Source organism: Natator depressus, chromosome 18, assembly GCF_965152275.1.
Source record: "Natator depressus isolate rNatDep1 chromosome 18, rNatDep2.hap1, whole genome shotgun sequence".
Classification (NCBI taxonomy): Eukaryota; Metazoa; Chordata; order Testudines; family Cheloniidae; genus Natator; species Natator depressus.
Genome location: NC_134251.1, coordinates 736,314 through 759,437, shown reverse-complemented (window position 1 = coordinate 759,437; position 23,124 = coordinate 736,314). Strand labels below are relative to the sequence as shown.

Genomic DNA, 23,124 nt, shown 5'->3' with positions numbered 1-23,124 from the left:
TAGTGATCAATGGCTCCACGTCTAGTTGGCAGCCGGTATCAAGTGGAGTGCCCCAAGGGTGGGTCCTCGGGCCAGTTTTGTTCAGTATCTTCATAAATGATCTGGAGGATGGTGTGGATTGCACCCTCAGCAAGTTTGCAGATGACCCTAAACTGGGAGGAGTGGTAGATATGCTGGAGGGTAGGGATAGGATACAGAGGGCCCCAGACAAATTGGAGGATTGGGCCAAAAGAAATCTGATGAGGTTCAACAAGGACAAGTGCAGAGTCCTGCACTTAGGACGGAAGAATCCGATGGACCGCTACAGACTAGGGACCGAATGGCTCGGCAGCAGTTCTGCAGAAAAGGACCTAGGGGTTACAGTGGACGAGAAGCTGGATATGAGTCAACAGTGTGCCCTTGTTGCCAAGAAGGCCAATGGCATTTTGGGATGTATATGTAGGGGCATTGCCAGCAGATCGAGGGACGTGATCGTTCCCCTCTATTTGCTGTTGGTGAGGCCTCATCTGGAGTACTGTGTCCAGTTTTGGGCCCCACACTACAAGAAGGATGTGGAAAAATTGGAAAGAGTCCAGGAGAGGGCAACAAAAATGCTTAGGGGGCTGGAACCCATGAGTTATGAGGAGAGGCTGAGGGAACTGGGATTGTTTAGTCTGCGGAAGAGAAGAATGAGGGGGGATCTGATAGCTGCTTTCAGCTACCTGAAAGGGGGTTCCAAAGAGGATGGATCTAGACTGTTCTCAGTGGTAGGGGATGACAGAACAAGGAGTAATGGTCTCAAGTTGCAGTGGGGGAGGTTTAGGTTGGATATTAGGAAAAACTTTTTCACTAGGAGGGTGGTGAAACACTGGAATGCGTTACCTAGGGCGGTGGTGGAATCTCCTTCCTTTGAGGTTTTTAAGGTCAGGCTTGACAAAGCCCTGGCTGGGATGATTTAGTTGGGGATTGGTCCTGCTTTGAGCAGGGGGTTGGACTAGATGACCTCCTGAGGTCCCTTCCAACCCCGATATTCTATGAGCCATGCGTAGCGTCGACCGATCCCACAGGTCCGCAGCACATGCTCGTTGCAGCGGTCCCAAGCTCCCAGGGCTTCGATGATCAGGGTGTCCATCTGCACCTCGTAGCCCTTCGCTCTCAGGGTGTCGGCCAGGGGGGCGTATTTTTCCAGCTTACAAGCTCGGGCTTCACGGAAGACCGGCATCCTGTTCTCAAAGGAGACCATGACGTCGATGAGGATGGTCTAGGCACCCCTGCTGCCTTGCTGGACTTAGCTCCCCCTCCTCTGGCAGGGACAGGGCCTGGGGTAAATCAGCCCCCCACTCTGGAGCGTGTCTGTCTTTCCTCTTCGGAGTTCGTTTCTCAGAGCCTTCCCGGTAGGCCTCAGGGCAGGCCTGAGGAGTGCTCCTCCACCAAACAAAGGGGAAAAGTCTATAATGCACTGAAACAAAAGGGGAATACCTTTCCCTGGCCGCCTCACGGGGGCAGGTGTTGTCCTGTCGCTGGCCCCGGGGTGTCAGTCCTTCCCCTAAACAGGCACTGGGTTTTGGGTTTCAGAGTAGCAGCCGTGTTAGTCTGTATTCGCAAAAAGAACAGGAGGACTTGTGGCACCTTAGAGACTAACCGATTTATTTGAGCATAAGCTTTCGTGAGCTACAGCTCACTTCATCGGGTTTTGGGTGTTTCCCCGGTGGGGAGGAGCGCAGTCTCTCTCACTGGAGAAGCCTATCTCCCTGCTGCCTCCAGCCTTGCAGCCGTTCGTCCCCTCCCCCGCTGTCTCTCACCAGGAGAGAGGTTTTAACAGGTTTCAGGCAGCCCTTAACTCAGGTGTCCCTAATTGACTGAAGTAACCCCTTCCCAGCTTGTAGGAAAAAGGGCCTTTACAGTCTAGGGCTAACATACCTGTTTTCCCAGACCCTCCTGCAGCCGTCTGGCCTGACTTTGTCACATATCCCTCCCCCCGCTTAACACCATGGGGTTGGGCTACTTGGGATAAGAAACAATGTACCCTTGATAGACCATCAGCACTGCCAGGCTTGATCACTGCTCTGTGTTGCACTCGGAAGTGGAAGGGCTGCAACGACAGGAACCATCTTGTTACCCTTGCATTTCATTCCTTGTTCCGGTGCGTCCATTTTAGGGAGGCATGGTCAGTAATGAGGGTAAATCTCCATCCGAGTAGGTAGTAGCGTAGGGTTTCCATGGCCCACTTAACAGCAAGGCATTCCTTCTCTACCACGGCATACCTTTTTCTCTGGGCAGGAGTTTCCTACTAAGGAATAGGATTGGATGTTCTTCCTCTCCTAGCATTTGAGAAAGTACGGCTCCCAATCTGACCTCGGAGGCATCCATTTGTAGTAAAAGCTCTTTTTCAAAGTCTGATGCTACTAGTACTGGATTACTGTAGAGGGCAGTCCTCAGATCTGTAAAGGCTTCTTCAGCTGCGCTGGTCCATTTCACTATGTCTGGGCCTCGGGCTTTTATCAGGTCCGTCAACGGGTATGCTCTGGTAGCAACGTGGGGAATGAATCGCCCTACTGTCCCCAGAAAAGCTCTGACCTGTTTCTTCCGTATTGGTCGGGGCCAACTTTGTATTGCTTCTAATTTATTCAGGGATTAATTGGCTTGGAAGAGAGAAGAAACAGGCCCTCTGATTGAGCTACAGCAGGGTTGGAAGGATCATATTTGCTTTTTCATCAGTTATGCCAAAGAATTGAAGAGGACATCATGCTTAGATAAATGTAGTGGCTGGAAAAGTGTCGGGGGGAAGGGCAAATTGATGATCAGATCTTCCCATCTCTGACTTTCTCCAGTTGTAATTTTCTGGGTAGATGCTCAGGGGAGTCTCACATCAGCCTGAAGATATTTTGGTTGATGGAGTCAACAGCGTCTCTCCCAATTTGGCCCCAGCTACAATGGGCCCAACATAACTTCAGTTGCAGAGTGCCAAGCTGGGGTGTAATATGCATGGTTAGTGACTGGATCCTGGAGTAAGAGACACAACAATGCACTCTTGGGGACCAAAAGTGTCCACTGATTTGGGATGCCTTATGTTACGAGGGCTTAATGTAAGCCCCTCTTGGACCCAGCTTTTCAGAGGGGCTGGGAAGCAGCATTTCTGATGAAAGCCAACAGGAGCTGTAAGTACTCAGCACCTCTAGACATAAAGCCTATAGCATCTCCAATTGGGCTCTCAAAAATCAATACCCACAAAATCATTGGGCACTTCTGCAAATTTTGGCTTAAGGCTGGGAGCGTGCTACAGATCATGTCTCATTTGACTTGCACCATCTATGACCGTATGCTCCTCAGGGCAAGGATCCTGAACCAGCCAGAGTCTTCACTGCCCTTACCTTGCATTGTCATTGACATCTGTGCAAAGTGAGGAAATGCTCCCATTCCTATTAGTAATAATAATTGACTTGTATTGTGGTAGCACCAAGGAGCCGCAATCGTGGATCAAGACCCCATTGCACTGGGCTTGGTACAAACCCAGAACAAAAAGACAGCCTGTGCCCCAAAGAGCTTGCTGGGGGAGTACTTGGCACAGGTGTGAGAGACTCCTCACGGAGCAGGGAAGCAAAGAGTAGGCCCTATCCAGCTGCAGGGCTGTACCACACTGTTACCCCATAGCTCAGTCGATGGTATGGAACGGTGATATAGCCATGTGGGAGGCTTAGCCTGTTGTAACCAAGTGACAATTCACAGTGAAGATAGGACACTAGGACCCAATTATCATGGCTCAGGAGGGTACAGCTCCTGCCCCCCCTCCCCAGGAATAACCCTGTCCCACGAGGCCTCTTTGCCCAGGGCAGAGCTGATCCTGTGCTGCCTCCTCAGAAACCCTGGTTGTAGAGAGCAAGCTGGAGCGAAAAGGAGCAGGATGGGGTGTAACTAGGACATATCGGCCACCCTGACAATTCTCCACCCCTGCAGAGTCCCTTTGAAACAGGAGCACAACTTTTTTTTGGTGGGAGGGGGTTGCCGCAGCCTTTGCTGGGGGCCAAACTTGCTCCAGCAGCCCCAGAATAGAAGGCAGTTTGAGCCTCTCCCTTTCTCCCCATCCCAGCACTCACACAGGGATGAATCCAGCCAACCCCGCCTGTTTGCACTACCCAGAATGGAACAACCCCAAAATACCCTCGTGTCCCCAACCTCCAAGAGGAGAACGGAAGTGACCCCAAGGGCACATGAAAAGGGCTATGACTGTTCAGCATATATTTAATTTCATCATGAAAGTTCCATTGGATCCATCTGATCTAATGGATCCATTCTAGCACATGGCTGACAGGGAATTCCTCCTAGATGTTGAGTGGGTGCTACTTTCCAGACAGCAGCCTATGCAGAGACCATTGTTAATGCTTCACTCCAAGCCCTCCCAAAAGCACAAGGATTCCCTACTATGAAAGAAACAGCCTTTTAGGCTTTAAAAACCCCAGTGATTTCATAGAATCATAGAAGATTAGGGTTGGAAGAGATCTCATGAGGTCATCTAGTGCAACCCCCTGCTCAAAGCAGGACCAACACCAACTAAATCAGCCCAGCCAGGGCTTTGTCAAACCAGGCCTTAAAAACCTCTAAGGATGGAGATTCCACCATCTCCCTATGGAACCCATTCCAGTGCTTCACCACCCTCCTAGTGAAATGATGTTTCCTAATATCCAACCCAGACCTCCCACACTGCAACTTGAGACCATTGCTCCTTGTTCTGTCATCTGTCACCTGTCACCACTGAGAACAGCCGAGCTCCATCCTCTTTTGAACCCCCCTTCAGGTAGTTGAAAGCAGCTATCAAATCCCACCCCCACTCTTCTCTTCTGGAGACTAAACAAGCCCAGTTCTCTCAGCCTCTCCTCATAAGTCATGTGCCCCAGCCCCCTGATCATTTTCGTTGCCCTCCGCTGGACTCTCTCCAATTTATCCACATCCTTTCTGCGGGGGGCGGGGGGGCAGAGGTTCCGACTCCGTGGGTGCTCCAGGGCTAGAGCACCCATGGGGAAAAAAATGGTGGGTGCTGAGCAGCCACCGGCAGCCCTCCTATCAGCACCTCCTGCCTGCCAGTGGCTCCTACTGATCAGCATCTCCCCCTACCTCCCAGCGCTATCGCCTGCCATGGATCAGCTGTTTCACATCAGGAGGTGCTGGGGGAAGAGGGGAGGAGCGAGGGCACAGCGCACTCAGGCGAGGGGATGGAACTGGGCGGGGAAGAGGCAAGGCGAGGGCAGGAAGAGGAGGGGCAGGGGTGGAAAGAAGCAGGCGGGGGTGGGGCATTGGGGGAAGGGGTGAAGTGGGGGCAGGGCCTGGGCAGAGCTGGGCAGGGAGCATCCACTGGCAGGTTAGAAACTCGGGCTCCGGTGGTGGGGGGGCCCAAAACTGGACGCAATGCTTCAGATGTGGCCTCACCAGTGCCGAATAGAGGGGAATAGTCACTTCCCTCGATCTGCTGGCAAGGCTTATTTCATTCAGATGCAGGGAAACGCACTGGTGGAACCACAGTGGCATAGCATATAGCTGCACTGGTATAGCCGCATAAAAGACACTTTATTCTGGCATAATTATTCATCTTAACTACATAAAAATTCACTTTTATTCCAGAATAGAGTGTCCACACGGGGTTTGTACTGGCATAGCCATAGTGTTCGAATTATACCACTACAGTTCTTCCAGTCAGTTTCCCCAGAAAGACAAACCCTTAATAATTTTACATACATGCCTCTAATCTCTCTCGTAGTTCCCTATAATTGATTCAGTTCCACTTCAGTAAATAGCTACTGGCAATGTATGTATACTGCATCTGGGTTCGAACTCCTCAGCTACAGGCTAGCTAGCTTGTGGTATCTATGTAGGTCATTCCTCACAGCACTACTCATTTCATGCCAACATGCAAATGTCACTCTTGATTAAATGCCAGGAATTTTAGCTACCTGCAAGATCATGATTTGGAAGCAATATTGCAGAAGTGCCTGCTGAGATGGGGCCTGTTGTGCTAAGCACCGTGCCTAAGTATTTTGGCAGTGCCTAGGAGCCCCAGTCGTGGATTGGTACCCCATTGTGCTAGGCGCTGTACAGACACAGAACAGAGACAGTCCCTGCCTGCAGAGCTTACAGTCTGAACAGACAATGTAGGCTGAGGGTGGGAGACAGAAAGTTTCATTACTACCATTTCACCGATGGGGAACTGGGCCCCAGAGAGACTAAGTGACTTGCCCAAGATCATACAGAGAGCGTGTGGTAGCGACTTGGATCTCCTGAGCCCCATGTGTTAACCCCAAAAACAGCCTTCCTCTTCCGTCCATAATTTAAGGTCATATCATTATAATTCCAGTGGTTCCTCTGTGGCTACACAAAGACCCAATACTGAAATGGAGCTCTAAGCTATAAAGACAGAGGCAGCCATTTGGGGTCTTTAGCACACAGGGCTGGGAAACCTAGGTCCTAACCCTGGCTTTGACATTGATTTATGACCCCAAACTGCTCCTATGAAATTTGGTGACAAAACCTACCCTGACTTCAGTGGGAGTGGGCCAGGGCCCCAATCTGTGACCTCCAGCAAGTCACTTAGCCTCCATGCTTCAGTTTCCCTATCTGTAAAACTGGATGAAAGGTAGCATGGAAGAGAAGCACTGTGTCAAAGCTGCCCAGGAGCAAGGTGTCCTGAGCAGAGAGCCCCTTCGAGTCCAGTAACAATTAATTGAAATTCAATTAAAAAATGGCAGCCACGACCAAATAAACAGCTTGCCACATGGTTTAACTGAAGGTCCCAGGCCCCTCCTCTCCTGTCCCAGCTTCACGCAGCTCTAGGGTGCCAAGCATCCGGTTTTCAACCAACCCTGACGGTTCTGGTGAATCCTGCTGACCGGGCCGTATAAAGTCCGGTTAGCGGCGCAGTGAGGCTAAGGCAGGCTCCCTACCTGCCGTGGCTCTGCGCGGCTCCCAGAAGCAGCGGCATATCCCCACTCCGGCTCCTATGCGTAGGGGCAGCCAAGAACTCCGTGCGCTGCCCCTGCCCCAAGCACCAGCTCCTCAGCCTGGAGTGTCCTCCTGCACCCCAAACACCTCATCCCCAGCCCTACCCCAGAGCCTGCACCCCCAGCTGGAGCCCTCACCCCAACCCTGTGCCCCAGCCCATATCCTCCTCCAACCCTCCAAACCCCTCAGTCCCAGCCCGGAGCCCCCTCCAACCCCCCAAACCCCTTGGTCCCAGCCCAGAGCCCCCTCCTGCACCCCAAATCCCCACCCCAGAGCCCACACCCCCAGCCAGACCATCCCCATATCCCAATCCCCTGCCCCAGCCCTGATCCCCCTCCCACCCTCTGAACCCCTTGGTCTCAGCCCAGAGTACCCTCCTACACCCCAAACCCTTCATCCCCAGCCCCACACCAGACCTGCACCTCTATCTGGAGCCCTCACCCTCCCACACTCCAACCCCCTGCCCCAGGCCTGATCCCCCTCCTGCTCTCCAAACCCCTCAATCCCAGCCCAGAGAACCTTCCTGCACCCCAAACCCCTCATCCCCAACCCCACCCAGAGTCTGCACCCGCATTCAGAGCCCTCACACCACCCCGCAGACCAACCCCCTGCTCCAGCCCAGAGCCCCCTCCTGCACGCCAAACCCCTCAATCCCAGCCCAGAGAACCTTCCTGCATCCCAAACTCCTCATCCCCAACCCAACCCAGAGCCTGCACCCGCAGTCAGAGCCCTCACACCACCCCGCAGACCAACCCCCTGCTCCAGCCCAGAGCCCCCTCCTGCACGCCAAACCCCTCAATCCCAGCCCAGAGAACCTTCCTGCACCCCAAACCCCTCATCCCCAACCCCACCCAGAGCCTGCACCCGCAGTCAGAGCCCTCACACCACCCCGTAGACCAACCCCCTGCTCCAGCCCAGAGCCCCCTCCTGCAAGCCAAACCCCTCAGCCGGAGCCCCTCCTGCAGCTATGCTGCTGTAGCCTTTCTACCCTGCGTGGCTTGTCTAGATGATGATACTCGGAGGTCTAACCTCACTGCCCACTCCTCTTTCCCAGGTGACACTCCTCCTTTGGGTGGGTGTGTCAGGGCAGCAATGCCTCCAGCAGGAAGCAGGGAAGGCTGGCACACTCCATCACAGACTGTTTGTTCTAAGTGACTGGCTCACTCCATTTCGGAGACAGTATTTGAATGCTGAAACAGGGTGCAAAGATGTATTCAAGAGTCAGGAGCGTGTAACTGATGCCTTCTGATTCAACTCTGCAATTCAAAGCAGCTAGTTGAGGATTTCCCCTCTATAGCTCTAGTCCTGCAAGCTCTGCCGAGGGCTGACCCCTCTTGACTTCACTGGAGCTCCGTAAGAGTCAGCCCTCACAGGCCAGCTTGCAGACTTGGGATCTGTGGCAGCAAGAAGCGCCCACAGTCTAGATGATTCCATCATGCTGTTTGGTGGGTTTGGCCTGCTTGCCCTGAAACATTCTTGTATCGTAAATCAGAAACCTGGAATATCCCCAGCTTCATTTCCAGCTGTGTTTTCCTTTGATCTCTAAACATTTCCCTCCTATACCCTGATTCTAGTAGTATTCACAGGGTTTCAGATAGGTGGATTCAATTAACTTCACAGTTGTAACTGACACAGTTGAAATGTAGGAGTATATTACTCTAGATTGGTATTAGCCAATTCATAAATGTATGTGACCTTGCTGGGGCCTCTGTTTATCAGTGTTTTGAATGCAGAATGCTGTAGGGAGAGCACCAGTCCCTGACTGAGGAATTAAAACCCAGGTGCAGTATCCTGCAGGATATTTCAAGAGGCTAAGTGGCAGCAGCTGCTTGTTAGAAAGAATGAGCAAGGTCAGCTGTGGCAGGGCTTGTGTTTGAATGTTCTGTTTAATATAGAAGGGGAGTGTTTGTGGGACATGTGGAAAGGGAGGAAGAAGTGTTTCAAAACATGACCAGCAGATTGTTGTCAGACTAGATTTCTTGGTTAACCCCTTAGCTGCTAGAGCTGTATCTCAGTAGCACTGTTTGTGCAATTGGCTGTGATTCCTTCCTGCACTGGGGAAATGTATTTCAGTTCCCCAGCCAAGAGGGCTACTCAGTGGTAATAGGGCTTTACAGCCTGAGGAGAGTCTTGGAGTTTGGGTGTTTGTGGCATTGCTGTAGCACAAGGCGAGTGGAACAGTGTGCTGGTTTGGCAGTAGGGTTGCCAGCTCTCCCGGTTTCACCAGGAGTCTCCTGGAATCATGCTCTATCTCCCAGAGGCTACTGCAGCCAAACCGGGAGATTTTAGGCGTTAACAGTCCAGCAGCACAGTGGGGCTAAGGCAGGCTCCCTACTTGCCTTGGCTCCGTGCCGCTCCCAGAAGCTGCTGGCATGGGGTCTCCGTGTGCTGCTTCGCCCTGAGCACCGATTCCATAGCTCCCATTGCAGGGGCATTGCCTGCAGGCAGGGCAGCGGCGTACGAAGACCCCTTGGCCCCCTGCCTAGGAGCTGCTGCCAGACAGATGTGCTGGTTACCTTGGGTGGATCCCAAAAGCAAGTGCCGCCCAGCCAGGGCCTGCACCCCTCACCCACTCCCAGCCCAGAGCCTGCACCCAAACTCCCTCCTGCACCCAAACTTCCTCCCAGAGCCTGCACCCCAACCTCCTGCCTGAGCCTGGTGAAAGTGAGTGAGGGTGCGGGGGAGTGAATGATGGAGGGAGGGGGGTGGGAGTGAATGGGGAGGGGTGTCAGGGAAGGGGCAGGGCAGGGGGTGGGACAAGGATATTTGGGTTTGTGCCATTAGACTGTTGGCAACCCTACTTGGCAGTCTAGTGCCAACATAGCCTGTGTTGCCAGGCCGAGAGGGGTCAGTGAGTTCGATTGACCTGTGTCTCCCATGGTTCATGCACTCAGGCCTCTCAGTCATGCCTGGAGCCTGAACAAACCCAAAGACCTCACTCAGGACTCCAGAGTTTTGCATGGCGTCTTGTCGGAGTGAAACCACTGTGCTCTGCCCTTGTGCACAGGGACTCAATTTCCACAAATTCCTGTGCAGGCTCCTAAACCCGAGCTGAGGTTGTGGTGTCCTTACAAGAGATCCCGTCCTAGTCATTCCACATACCCTGTGGTTCATACCCTGATTTCCCACAATAAGCATCCAGTAATAAGTTGCTGGCTTGCCTGCCCCTTGCTTGCTGTGACCTCAGTCATGATGCATTTCCAGTCCCCTCAAAAGGGGGGGTCAGGCTAGAGATAAACCTGAACTGTAAAGCCTAGATACTGAATATGCTCAGATCCAGGGTTTGGGGCTGGACACATTGCTAATTCTGGCAGGGCCAACTTAGAGCCATTCAGAGACTGCAACAGTCTGGAGGCCTCTAAATAGATGTATGGATGGGGACTATATGGGGCAAGAATTTAAATGAGGGAGCCTAGATTAGGGCACCAGGATTTGACCTCTAAAGCTGAAGACAGGGCACACCTTACTGCATTTAGGAAGGCTTGGGGCAAAGGCAGGGGTGGCTTGGCTAGTGGACTGGATGCTGCTTGGGTAGCAGCTGGATTTGGTAGACAACAGTTGCAAACCTTGCCGGGAAGGTAGGCAGTAGTGGTGGAGTTGGAGAAGTTGGGCAGAAGTGGAAGAATGCCCTCCTGGCTGGTTCAGTGGAATCCAGTGCACTGCCCCAGTTTCAGACCCTCTGGGGGTGGTCCCTCAAAGCTGGGACAATCGAGCCAGCTAGGACATCTGGTCACCCTAGGCACAGGTGCAAGCTCCAGGCTGGCATGGCACACTCTGCACGTTTGACTACATGGAAAGGTACAGCATGTGAATGAAATCATTATTTCTTGGTATATCATTTGGATGATGATGGCTGCAAGAACCATCTGCTTCTCTGACCATCTCCTCTGCCTGTCCCTTGTTCTCCTCACTGGAGAGCAGCCCTGGTGTGTTAGATAAGCAGGAGGGATAAGGCAGGTTAGAGATGGAGTTGGGGCCCGGTGGAGCCAACAATGAGGAAAGGAGGCTGGCCTCTGAAAGTTTTGAACAATACGTTGGCTCCTGCTGTGGAATGCAGCTTTACAAACGCAGGCAGACTTTATTTTACTTCCTGTTCTCTGACTTGCTCCCTGATTCTGTGTTTTGAAACGTGCATGTCTGATGTTCCCAGGCTGAGCTCGGCAGCCCCTCTCTGCACAGGAGTCTTTCTTCCCATTGAAAGAGAAAGTTTACTTAAGGCTCAGAGGAAGGCTTCAGAGGAGACATGGGGGCGGGTGGTTTGGCCTGTGGGTGGGCTGACTTTCTCGTGCCTTTTTTGCATTTCTTCAGATTATAATTGTTCAATAACTTTATATCTCAGTCACTTGGATTCAGCACAAAGGAGGACTTACAACCTGGCTGGGCAGATGTCACAGCCAAAGCCTCTCTTGCTGCCTCAGGTGCCATTCCACTTCGACTCTCTGGGAAGGATCTGTGGAGCTGATCCAGGGAGAAAGGGGAGGTTGCCCTGATTAACCTTGTTCAGAGACTTACCTGGTAACACTTGGACAGATGGCTCTGGAATCACCAGCTTCTTAGTCTGAGCAAAGATCACAGGAGATGAAGATCCAGCCTGCAAGGGCTGAGCTGATGTCTGAGTTGCCCTGTTCACAAAGCAGTGTCTGTCTGGCTGATGCCTTTAAATGTTCCTTGCCATGGAGATGCTAAGAGAATCTGTTCTCCATTTGACGTTTCAGATGTCCACCTACAAGCGGGCGACGCTGGATGAGGAAGATCTGGTAGACTCAATCGGGGAAGGGGAAGTTTACCCTAATGGAATCCAGGTAGGCTATCCAGTCCGTGATACTCCACTTTGCAAGCAGTGTGACTGTAAGGTCATTCCAAACACAGCCCTCTCTCTCCCCCAGTGATTGTCCTGCCACCATACCGTGAGCAAGGGGGATGTGTAGGGAACTTGTGCCTTGCTGATAGAAAGGAACTCTCTCCTCCAGTGATGTAGGAGGTCAGAATGGGCTCGCTGTGCCCTCCTCTGTTCCCCTCTGCCTTGTGACCATGGAAGCCCCATTCACCCCTCCCTCAGGAGTAGGTGCTTCTCTATCTAGGCTGCTTCCTGACTGTGCATGCACCTGGCCTGCTCTCCCAGGGCTGCAGCACAGCTAGGGAAAGTGCCTGTCTGTTTACACTTGGCTGCAGGCGGAGCCTGGTCTTCTGCTCTACAGAGACCTGATCAGGTGGGTTAGAGCTCTGTACCTGAGACAGCCCAGGCTAGAGACATGCGGGGACTCACTGAATCTGAGCCCAGGAAAAGTCTGAACCAGGAACACTTTCAACAGGCAAAAAGAAAAGGAGGACTTGTGGCACCTTAGAGACTAACATATTTATTGGAGCATAAGCTTTCATGAGCTACAGCTCACTTCATCGGATGCATTCAGTGGAAAATACAGTGGGGAGATTTATATACATAGAGAACATGAAACAATGGGTGTTACCATACACACTGTAACCAGAGTGATCAGGAAAGGTGAGCTATTACCAGCAGGAGAGTGGGGCGGGGGACCTTTTGTAGTGATAATCAAGGTGGGCCATTTCCAGCAGTTGACAAGAACGTCTGAGGAACAGTGGGCGGGGGGGGGGGAAACATGGGGAAATAGTTTTACTTTGTGTAATGACCCATCCACTCCCAGTCTCTATTCAAGCCTAAGCTAATTGTATCCTGTTTGCAAATTAATTCCAATTCAGCAGTCTCTCACTGGAGTCTGTTTTTGAAGTTTGCGAATACAGACTAACACGGCTGCTACTCTGAAACCTTTCAACAGGCAGTTTTTGCTTTTGGGATTTGCCCTGACAGATATTCTCTTGAATTCTCCATCCTAAGCAATCATCTCCGGCCCAGCCCCATTGTCCCAGGGCTGTGTCTGTCAGCAGTCGGGAGCCTTAGACACAGTGACTTCAACACAAACACTTGGAGGCTAACTCTAGCCTGGGTGTGACTCCACCAATGTCTGTGGGGTTACAAATAGGGCTGCCCTGCCAGGCCCCCCAGGGAGAGGCTGTGAGGCAGGCAAGCCAGAGGAGTGGTGATGTGAGAACTCCTAGAAACTCTTATCGGTCTGCCCTCTCTGTGCACAATACACACCCCCTAGGGCTGAAGCTTTGACCTGACAGGTGCCTGGTGCAGCCCAGCTGATGTGCAGTGAGGGGCAGAGCAGAGCCTAGTCCCTGGTGAGATGAGCAGCAGAGTGTACGCTTCGTGCCTGCTCGCCCTCCTGAGCGGTCCCACCTACCCTCAGTTAACTCCACACCATCTGCTGGGTCCCTGGCCAATGGAAGGATGAGATTAGCCCCACAGTAAATATAGTTTCATCCTGCCTGATCACTGTCTACAGGCACCAAGGCAGGAAGGAGGTTTCTGATGCTGGAGGGCTCTCTAACCGCACAGAGAAAGGCATACTAATATCCAGTGACTAAAAGTAGAAGCCAGCAAAGTTTACACTGAAATCAGATGTAAATTTTTAACAGTGAAGGTAATTAACCATCAACATAACTTGCCAAGGGATGCGGTAAATCCTCTGGCACTGGGAGACTTTGACTTTTGGCTGGATGTTGTTACTATAGAGATACTCTAGCCCAACCACAGATCACAGTACAACACAGAATCACTCGGTGACATTCTACAGCCTGGGCTCTGCAGGAGGTTAGACTAGGCGATCATATCAGTCCCTTCTGGCCTGAAAAGTTGTGAAAACAAGGCATTAATGCTAATGACCTGTTACAGGTCTAAAGGAACTTTCCAAAGAAGGAAAAAGTCCTGTGTTTGCCTGAGTGAACCCAGTATGGTCTCCCTTTTAGCTTGCCCTGTGATGCTGTCCTCGCTGACCTTCCTGATCCCTTGAAATAAACAGAGTCAGCAACTGCACACCAAGGTCTGAAACTGTCAAACAAACCCCTCTTACGTCTGCCCTGTTTCCCAGGCTGGGCCCGTTGGGATCTTGCTGAACTCCACCACTCGATACACTACCCCTCTTCACTCCAAGCCCTGAATCTCCTTCAGCCAAAGGGGTAGTGAATAGACAATACAGGTCTGAGTTGAGCTGCAAGTGTGACACTTACAGAACCCTGGCTGATGCCAGGAGCTAGTGGAGCATTTCTGAGTCCAGCAGAGTCCGGGTGCTGCAGGAAGTGCTCTGATGATTCAGTGTGCAGGGCTCTGCGTCAGTCCTGAACTGATGCTGCAGCAGGTACGAGGGTGCTGTGATGCTGGAGGACCAATTCTGACCATGGTCCTTCTTGCAGGTGTCAGCCCTGTCTATCAAAGGGACTTATGACTCCCACCACTGTAGTATCAGAGCATCACCCAGTCTTGAATGTGTTTATCCTCTGTGAGAGACTCAGACCAGAAGGATAAGAGAGTAGTAGAAGGCAGCTATATCAGCCTCAGAATGAGCAGGTCCCTGTTCCCTGGATAGCTGAACAAAGGCTACTGCAGGCCAATCAAGACACCTGATGCCAATTAACCAGTTAAGGTCGTTAGGCTAATGCCAGCACCTGACCCCAGTTAATTGGCAAAGTGTCAGTTAAGGCTGTTAGGTAATGGAGACAGCTGGAACCAATCAAGGTCTCGCTCATATCGCTTAAAAGCTCTCTTTTCCAGTTCCCTTAGGGGAGTCTAGGTGAAAGGAGCTGGAGGTGAGGGTGAAGCTAGGAAAAGAGGACCACAGGGGAAGTGGCCTAGGGAATCAAAGCAGCTGCAGTGGTGAAGGGAAATCCACCAACAGCTGCTACCATTAAGGTCCCTGGGCTGGAACCCGGAATAGAGGGTGGACCTGGGTTCTTCCCCAGCCCCGCTCCATGCTCTACAGAGATCCCCTGGAGAAGGGAAGCAGGACTCGGTCCAGTCAGGAGGTCCAAACTGTGCCTTCTGAGCTCTACGGAGCAACAAAGACTGTGGGGTATTTCCCCTTCCCAACTCCCATACTGGCCTGTGATGAAAGTAACTCAATTGGCTGTAAAAAGAAAAGGAGGATTTGTGGCACCTTAGAGACTAACCAATTTATTTGAGCATAAGCTTTCGTGAGCTACAGCCTACTTCATCGGATGCATTCAGTGGAAAGACGTTCTTGTCAACTGCTGGAAATGGCCCACCTTGATTATCACTACAAAAGGCTTTTTTCCCCCCGCTCTCCTGCTGGTAATAGCTCACCTTACCTGATCACTCTTGTTACAGTGTGTATGGTAAAACCCATTGTTTCATGTTCTTTGCATATATAAATCTCCCCAGTGTATTTTCCACTGAATGCATCTGATGAAGTGAGCTGTAGCTCACGAAAGCTTATGCTCAAATAAATTTGTTAGTCTCTAAGGTGCCACAAGTCCTTTTCTTTTTGTGGATATAGACTAACACAGCTGCTACTCTGAAACCTGTCAATAGGCTGTGACTCTTGCCACTACACTGTGAAAGAAAGGTCACATTGGGGCCTTAGTGAATTTCTGAGGTCACTGAATCCACCCGGAAGTACAGAACCCACCAATACAGGCTTGGAACTTTGTCACACCTCACACACCCCTGTGAGGTAGGGCAATACAGAGAGCTAAGGTGTAACCATGCCTCAGGGGGTCACAACTGAGGATGCCAAATTCAGGACAAATTGCTGAGAAATAGAGCAGATAAACTCCAAGATTGGTGGTTATTTCTTCCATAAAATATACCAAGTCAGCAACAAAAGTAAACTTCTGTTTCACCACATGGGCTAACAAGAAATCACAAAAGCATTTTCATTATTCCAGTTCTTATATCACCACCACTGGATTTAAAGGGAGTGGTTCTTTACAACCTGTCTCATCAAATAAAAGGTTCTCCTGATCCCAAAGGGCCAGCCACACACACAGGTTAATATATAACTTAGATCTTACCCCAAAATCACGCTGATGCCAGTCCTTTAGTATCTAAAATTAAAAGGTTTATTCATAGAAAGAAAGAAAGGTGAGAGTTAAAACTGGTTAAAGGAATCAAATACATACAATAACTGCAAAGTTCTTGGTTCAGGCTTGTAGCAGTGATTGGATAAACTGCTGGCTTAAGTCAAGTCTCTGGCTGCTTCCAAATCATTGGAAGGTCCTCAGTCCAGTGGTTAGAATGCCCCCTTAGTATAAATTCATAGTCCAGAGGCTGGAGCAGAAAAGAGGCAAAATGGAGGGGTTTCCACGGCCTTTTATATCTCCTGCCATGTGGAGGGAACCCATTGTTTCAAACAAAGCCCTCAGCACAGTAGTGGAAAATTACAGGTGACAAGATAGTGTTTGGAGTCACATGGGCAAGTCACATATCCACGCATGAAGGTCTGGACACTGTAGAAGCCATTACCTATACCTCAAAAAGCATCTTTGCAGGATAGTCCATTCAGTGTAGATGGGCATCTCACATGGTCCATTGTCCGTTAAGTGTTTCTTGATGAGCTACTTAATTTGAATAGTCCCTCAAAGATGTGCTGGCTAACTACCTTGTGGGCATTACCCCAGGAGCAAACATTTGAAATCCAGGTATAGAGCCAATATTCATAACCAATAGCGTAATCATAACCAGCCAATAACCTTTTCATAGACATTTTACATGCCACATTTTGTACAAGATTTGTTGCAAATATATAACAGTGGTTGCAACAATGATCTGTGTGGTCATATTTTAATCAGATAATGTCACAGAAGGTCACACAGAAAATCTAGGGCTGAGCAGGAACTAAACTAGCACCCAAATCATTGGGTCATCCTTCCTCTCAGTGCCCCAGCCCGTTCTAACTGCAGCCATTTCATACAGCCAGCCTCAGTTTTCCTCGGTAGGGTCAGCTGGACACAGGATTCTTCTTCGTTCAAAGTGGTTGTGTTGGAGTGGTGCATGCTGTTAAACAGCTGGAAGGGACTGGCTTTGGGGCTGCCCTGTGTGTGTTCTAGCCTGTCAAGAATGGAGGATGTTATCAGGGAAGAGATCATTTTTTCAGAAGGCACTTAGAGAAATAGACCTATCCATCTTTAGGAGAGCCGCACTGGGCTGGGCCTATTGCCAAGGAGTTGCATGCTGCTTAGGAAAATGTTGTATACACAAGTGTGTGCAGATTCTGGTGCACAGAGGAGGCACGTGTTCCCAGAGTGAGTGCAGCAACACTCAGAACCATCCTTTGTCTGAATTAATGGTACACAGGTAGGAATAAAAGTAATAAGTTAAGGTTCTAATTTCCCTGCAGCCACATGCACAAGCTACCCCAGGATGCCTCCAGTCATTCTCAGTAGCTAGTGTGATCCCTCAGAGTTTGGATCAGAACCACTTACCAAGGGTCTGGAGCCAACATTTCACAGGGACCAACTAATTCAGAGGCACTGTGGCAATCAAGCCTCAAAAAGACCATGCTGGTTCTGTGTGAAGTTAAGAATCGTTGCCTCTGAGCATGTAAAATAGCATCTCTAAGTTAAGGTTGAGGCTCAGTGGAGAGAGAGTCACAACTTGTCTCCCTTCTGATGTGTGCAGATGGTAGGCAGGAATTTTTGTCAGTTCCAGGAGTTCAACATGGTATGGAAAAATTGCTCAGTCTCCACACAGTAAATCATCTTAAACTGTATTGTGCCTTACAAGCTTGGGTGTGACAGGGTTCCTCTATCTAAACAGACATGAAGTATGTCTTTAGGAGCCAGCTGAAGGCAGATCTGCTGGAAACAGCTTTAGTCAGATCTATGCCGAAGGTTTACGTTAGCTGCAGCATAAACGTTCTGTTGTGCACATACTGGTTTGATTGCCTATTTGTGGTGTTTAGATGCTGCTCGTGATTATTAGAACTGGGAGCCCTGGCTGTTGGGAGTCTGAAAGGACAGGAAACAGGAAGCGGGTGCGGGGGGGAGTTCAAGAGGCGGAATGAGAGCTACCAAGGGTGCAGCAGCAGCTTGGTAAAGAAGTTTCCACTTCAAAAATAAAGTCCTGTTGAAGTTTGTTAGTACCTTGCCTGGTTGCTACAACATTTTGGTGACGAGGATGGATCTTCTGCCTCTGAACCCACCTGCACCCTTTCTGCAAAGCCCAGGTGAGCCTCCAATTACTTTTACTGCCTGGATCCATATGTTTGAGACTTTTCTGCTTGCAATCAGTGCTATAGAGATTTCTGAAGAAAGAAAGCGTGTTCTGCTAATCCACTGCCTTGGAGCAGAAGGGCAGCGCATATTTTACACTTTTCCCCTTGCAGATGATAAATATGAGACTGCACTCACTGCATTAAAGAACTTTTTTGTGCCAAAAGTGAATGTAGTAGCTAATCACTACGGATTTTGCCAGCGTGAGCAGAAAACAGAGGAGACTATAATGCAGTATATTACTTCCCTGAGGAGCCTGATGGTAACTTGTGACTTTGGGAATATGACAGATGAGATGATTAGAGACCAGCTCATTGAGAAAACAACCATGCTTCATGTAAGAGAAAGTTTACTTCTAGAACCACAACTTATTGCTTTTTCTAGTGTAACCATTGCTACTCAGATTGAGTCAGCTACAGCTGAAGCCAAAATAATGAGCATGGATATAGGAGGCACAGTCCAGGCTGTGACTCCTTTTGCAGAAATGTTCACTATCGCTGCAGACAAACGATTACAAGAGGAAAATTAGTGGAAAACCACCAGATCAGCAAATTCAAAATACAGTAAAAGCATGCTTTCGCTGTGGATCCCCACAACACCTTGCAAGCTACACAGGATGTCAGGCAAAAGTAGCTCAGTGCAATCATTGCAAAAAGATTGGGCATTTTGCTAAAGTATGTCGCAGCAGCCAGTTCAATCAACAGGTGCATGCAGTTACAATACCAGATGTTACTGTGCTGAGCGTGGACAAAATCACTACTGCACATATTCCAGAACGAATAAAGTGCACTGTAAACATTTCCGCCATACCCTCAGGCAAATCACACTCTAGTTAGCTAATGTTGGACACTGGCTCAGCAGTATCTATACGACCTGATTCCATCTATTTGCATTACTTTAAAGATATGCCTCTTACTGAACCCGAACTTCACTTGGTGTGCTATTTGAAAAACCATATTCGAGTACATGGCTGCCTGCCACCAATAGTTACTTTTGGTGATTGCTGTGTCACTGCAGAGTTCTACATTGTCCACAAAGGCACTCCTATCTTTGGCAGAGATTTATTGGCTGCTTTAAATCGCAGGGTAGTTAATGGACGAATTGATTTTCCTCAGCAAAGCACTCTTGTGGTATACACACCAGTTTCAGCTGGGACCCAACACCAGGTTGAGGAGAGACTCGGCTGTGCTTATGGGTTTCTGCATGAAGTTAAAATGTGGAATAATGTGATGCCTGTATGACAGAAGTTACGGCGCTTACCATTTTCAGTCAGGGAAGCTGTTTCAGAGGAACTTAGAAAACTTGTTCAAAAGGACATTATTGAAGAGATTTACTCCTCGGAATGGGTTTCACCTACAGTAGTGACGCAGAAGAAGGGTGTTCACCTTTGTGTGGACTTAAGGGAGCCAAATAAAGCTATTGTGATTGATAGCCATCCTCTTCCTCACACAGAAGAAGTATTTGCAGAACTCCGTGGAGCAAAGATGTTTTCTACTCTTGATTTGCAGAGCACATATGTCAGGGTTCCCTCCCCACTCTGAACTCTAGGGTACAGATGTGGGTACCCGCATGAAAGACCCCCTAAGATTATTTCTACCAGCTTAGGGTAAAACTTCCCCAAGGCACAAACTTTTTGCCCTTGGGGGGTACGCTGCCACCACCAAGTGATTTAACAAAGAATCAGGGAAAGGACCACTTGGAGTTCTTATTCCCCCAAGCCTTACACCCCGTTTCCTGCGGAGGCTTGAGAATAATATCCTAACCAATTGGTTACAGAGTGATCACAGACCCAAACCCCTGGGTCTTAGGATCGTAGAGAAATCAGTCAGGCTCGTAAAAGAACCAGAACTTTATTAGAAAGAAAAAAGGTAAAAGAAGCACCTCTGTGAAATTAGAATGGAAGATAATCTCACAGGCAGTCAGATTCAAAATGTAGAGAATCCCTCTAGGCAAAACCTTAAGTTACAAAAAGACACAAAAACAGGAAAACACATTCCTTCCAGTATAGCGAATTTCACAAGTCAAAAACAAAAGCAAAATCTAACGCATTTTCTAGCTGGATTACTTACTAACACTATAGGAGTTGAATTGCTTGCTTTCTTGATCTGTTCCCGGGCAGAGGCATCACACAGATAGACAGACAAAGCCTTCTCCCTGCCCACTCCCAGATTTGAAAGTATCTTGTCTCCTTATTGGTCAGGTGCCAGCTAGGTTACTTGAGTTTCTTAACCCTTTACAGATAAGAAGATTTTATAGCACTGTATACAGAAAGGTGCTTTCCCTTCCCTTTATATTTATGACAGCATACTACCAGGTTATGTTGCATGAAGATAGTGGAGACCTCACAGCATTTATTACACATGAGGGACTATTTCATTTTAAACATGTTCCATATGGTCTCGCATCTGCCCCAGGTGCCTTCCAAACAATGATGTCATTGATTTTGAAGAATCAACATGGAGTTCAGTGCTATCTGGATGATATTATCGTGTTTGGAAATACTTCTGAAGAGCATGACAATAACCTGCAGTCTGTACTAAACTGCCTCAGCAAAGCAGGTCTCAAGCTCAATAGGTCCAAATGCAAATTTAGACAAACTGAGCTCTCCTTTTTGGGGCATACAATTTCACAGGCTGGACTAAAACCTGATCCAGATCATATCCTGGCAATTTTAAATGCTCCTCCTCCAACAGATTTGCAAACTTTATGTTCCTTCTTGGGTCTTACCTCCTGGTATGCAAAATTCATTCCCAATTATGCTTCTGTCATTGAACCGTGACGAGAATTACTACGGAGAGGTTCAACGTTAGCGTGGATAACGGATGCACAAGCTAGTTTCAAAACAGTGAAATACTTGATTGGATAGTCCAGTACTTGCACTATTCAGTCCTGCATTGCCCACAATTGTAACTACTGATGCTTCTGATTATGGACTTGGGGCTGTCCTCACACAACTTCATAAGGACAACACAGAGAGGACTGTTGCATTTGCTTCAAGGACACTAAGTAATGCTGAGAGGAAATATTCTACAGTCAAAAAAGAAGCATTTGCTTGTGTCTGGGCTATGGAAAAATGGAGAACTTACCCATGGGGCCACACGTTCAAGTTGCGCACAGACCACAGCCCTTTGACGATGTTGCTCACCACGAAAGGACTGGGAAGAGCAGGAGATCGTATTGCTAGGTGGTGTGCAAGACTACTGTCTTTCAATTATGAACTGGAATACAAGCCTGGAAACCAAAATGTGGACGCTGATTGCCTTTCTCGCCTGCCTTTGCCTTCACCAGATGGTCCACAGGAGGGTGAGGGTGTAGTAGTTGTGCTTATTGCAAGCACTCTCACTGCAGTTACAAAAGAACAATTTCAAGCTGCTTGTTCTGCATGTCCAATTCAACGAAAACTACGGGAATTTCTGACAAAGAGATGGCCCAGTAACCCTAAAAACCTTGACCAAGTTTTGCTGCCTTATTTTAGAGTTTGGGACGAACTTTCTTTGCCTGATGGCTGTGTGCTATCAGGTACATACCAGCTACTTGTGCCAGAAGAATTACAGTCAAAACTCACACCTTGCACACGATACTCATCAAGGAATTGTCAGAACCAAACAACGACTACAGGATCTGTATTGGTGGCCAGGGATGGACTCTCAAACTGAAGCACTCATAAAATCCCATGTCACTTGCCAAATGCATGATAAGACAGCAGTGACATGTACCCCTCCATTACAGCCTGTTCCTCTTCCTGAATCTGCATGGGGAAAAGTGGCAATTGACATTGTAGGACCCTTTCATACTGCTCCAATTGACTGCCGTTATGCCGTCACTTTAATAGACTATTTCAGTAAATGTCCTGAGGTAGCGTTTACATCGCAAATCTCTTTTGCTACAGTAATTAAGTTCCTCTCTTCAGTTTTTAGCAGGGAAGGTAACCCCAAAAACTGGTTTCAGATAATGGTAGTCAAATTACTTCCCTGGAGTTTGAAACTTTTCTAGCAGAGGGGAACGTTTTACACAGAAGGTCATCCCTATATTTCCCTCAAGCCAATGGGGAAATCAAATGGTTTAACAGAAGTTTGAAAGAGAGTTTGCAAATGGCTAAACTGGAAGGGCGATTGTGGATAACCTTCACTACTGATTTCTTGCAAGCATACTGGGCTACACGACATGCCACAACGCAAAGATCACCCGGAGAGTTACTGCATGGGAAACAGATGAATACTAAACTGAACATTGCTGGATTGTTAAAGGCACGACCTGATGCCTCAACCGAGGATGATGTGAGAAAAACAGTTGAACAGAACCAAGCAAAGTATAAGGCTTTCACAGACAAGCGGTGGGGTGCTAAGAAACCAAAGTTTGAGTGCAGTTTCTTCATTAGAATATGAAAATGTGGAATTTTACACGAAGGGGACCATAAATTCACAGCTCCTCTTAAAATCATAGAGAAGAAGGGACCTTACACCTATTGACTTTCTGATGGGCGGGTATGGAATGCTTTTTATCTTGCACCTGCTTATGCACCAAGAGGAGATTATGCCAATACCCAGTCTGCATTGGATGACTTCACCATAGTATCAACACAACAAGACATTGCACTGGAACCGGGGCTTGAGAGACGGCCTGTCCGACCCAGACGACCACCTGTCTGTGGACTAGAGACTATGTTATGTAGTATCTACAGTGTTTTCAGTATAATATTTCTGCCAACAGTATAGTGTCTTGTTTCATATTTGTTCCTGTGGTTAGAACAACGTTTATTTTAATTGGGAGCGTTTCTTAAGAGAGGAGGGAATGTTTTGTGTTGGGAGAGTTTCTTAAGAGAGGAGGGAATGTGGTGTTTAGATGCTGCTTGTAATTATTAGAACTGGGAGCACTGGCTGTTGGGAGTCTGAAAGGACAGGAACAGGAAGTGGGGAGGGAGGGGAGTGAGAGCTACCAAGGTTGCAGCAGCAGCTCAGTGAAGAGGTTTCCACTTTAAAAATAAAGTCCTGTTGAAGTTTGTTAGTACCTTGCCTGGTTTCTACAACACTATTCTGGGCCACTTACCTGTGCAGTAACTCAATTCAGTCG

General features: G+C 48.9%; 1 protein-coding gene across 2 annotated transcripts in view; it reads left to right on the top strand.

Moving 5' to 3' along the window:
• Window positions 1–23,124, top strand: part of ECE1 (endothelin converting enzyme 1) — a 112,158-nt gene that overhangs the window by 37,047 nt on the left and 51,987 nt on the right. The window contains exon 2 of one of the 2 annotated variants that reach the window (XM_074934002.1): window positions 11,682–11,768. In XM_074934002.1, coding sequence (XP_074790103.1) covers window positions 11,682–11,768 — 87 coding nt within the window. Of the gene's footprint in view, window positions 1–11,393; window positions 11,769–23,124 lie in introns of those variants that run through there. The other variant, XM_074934001.1, reaches the window with a different exon arrangement.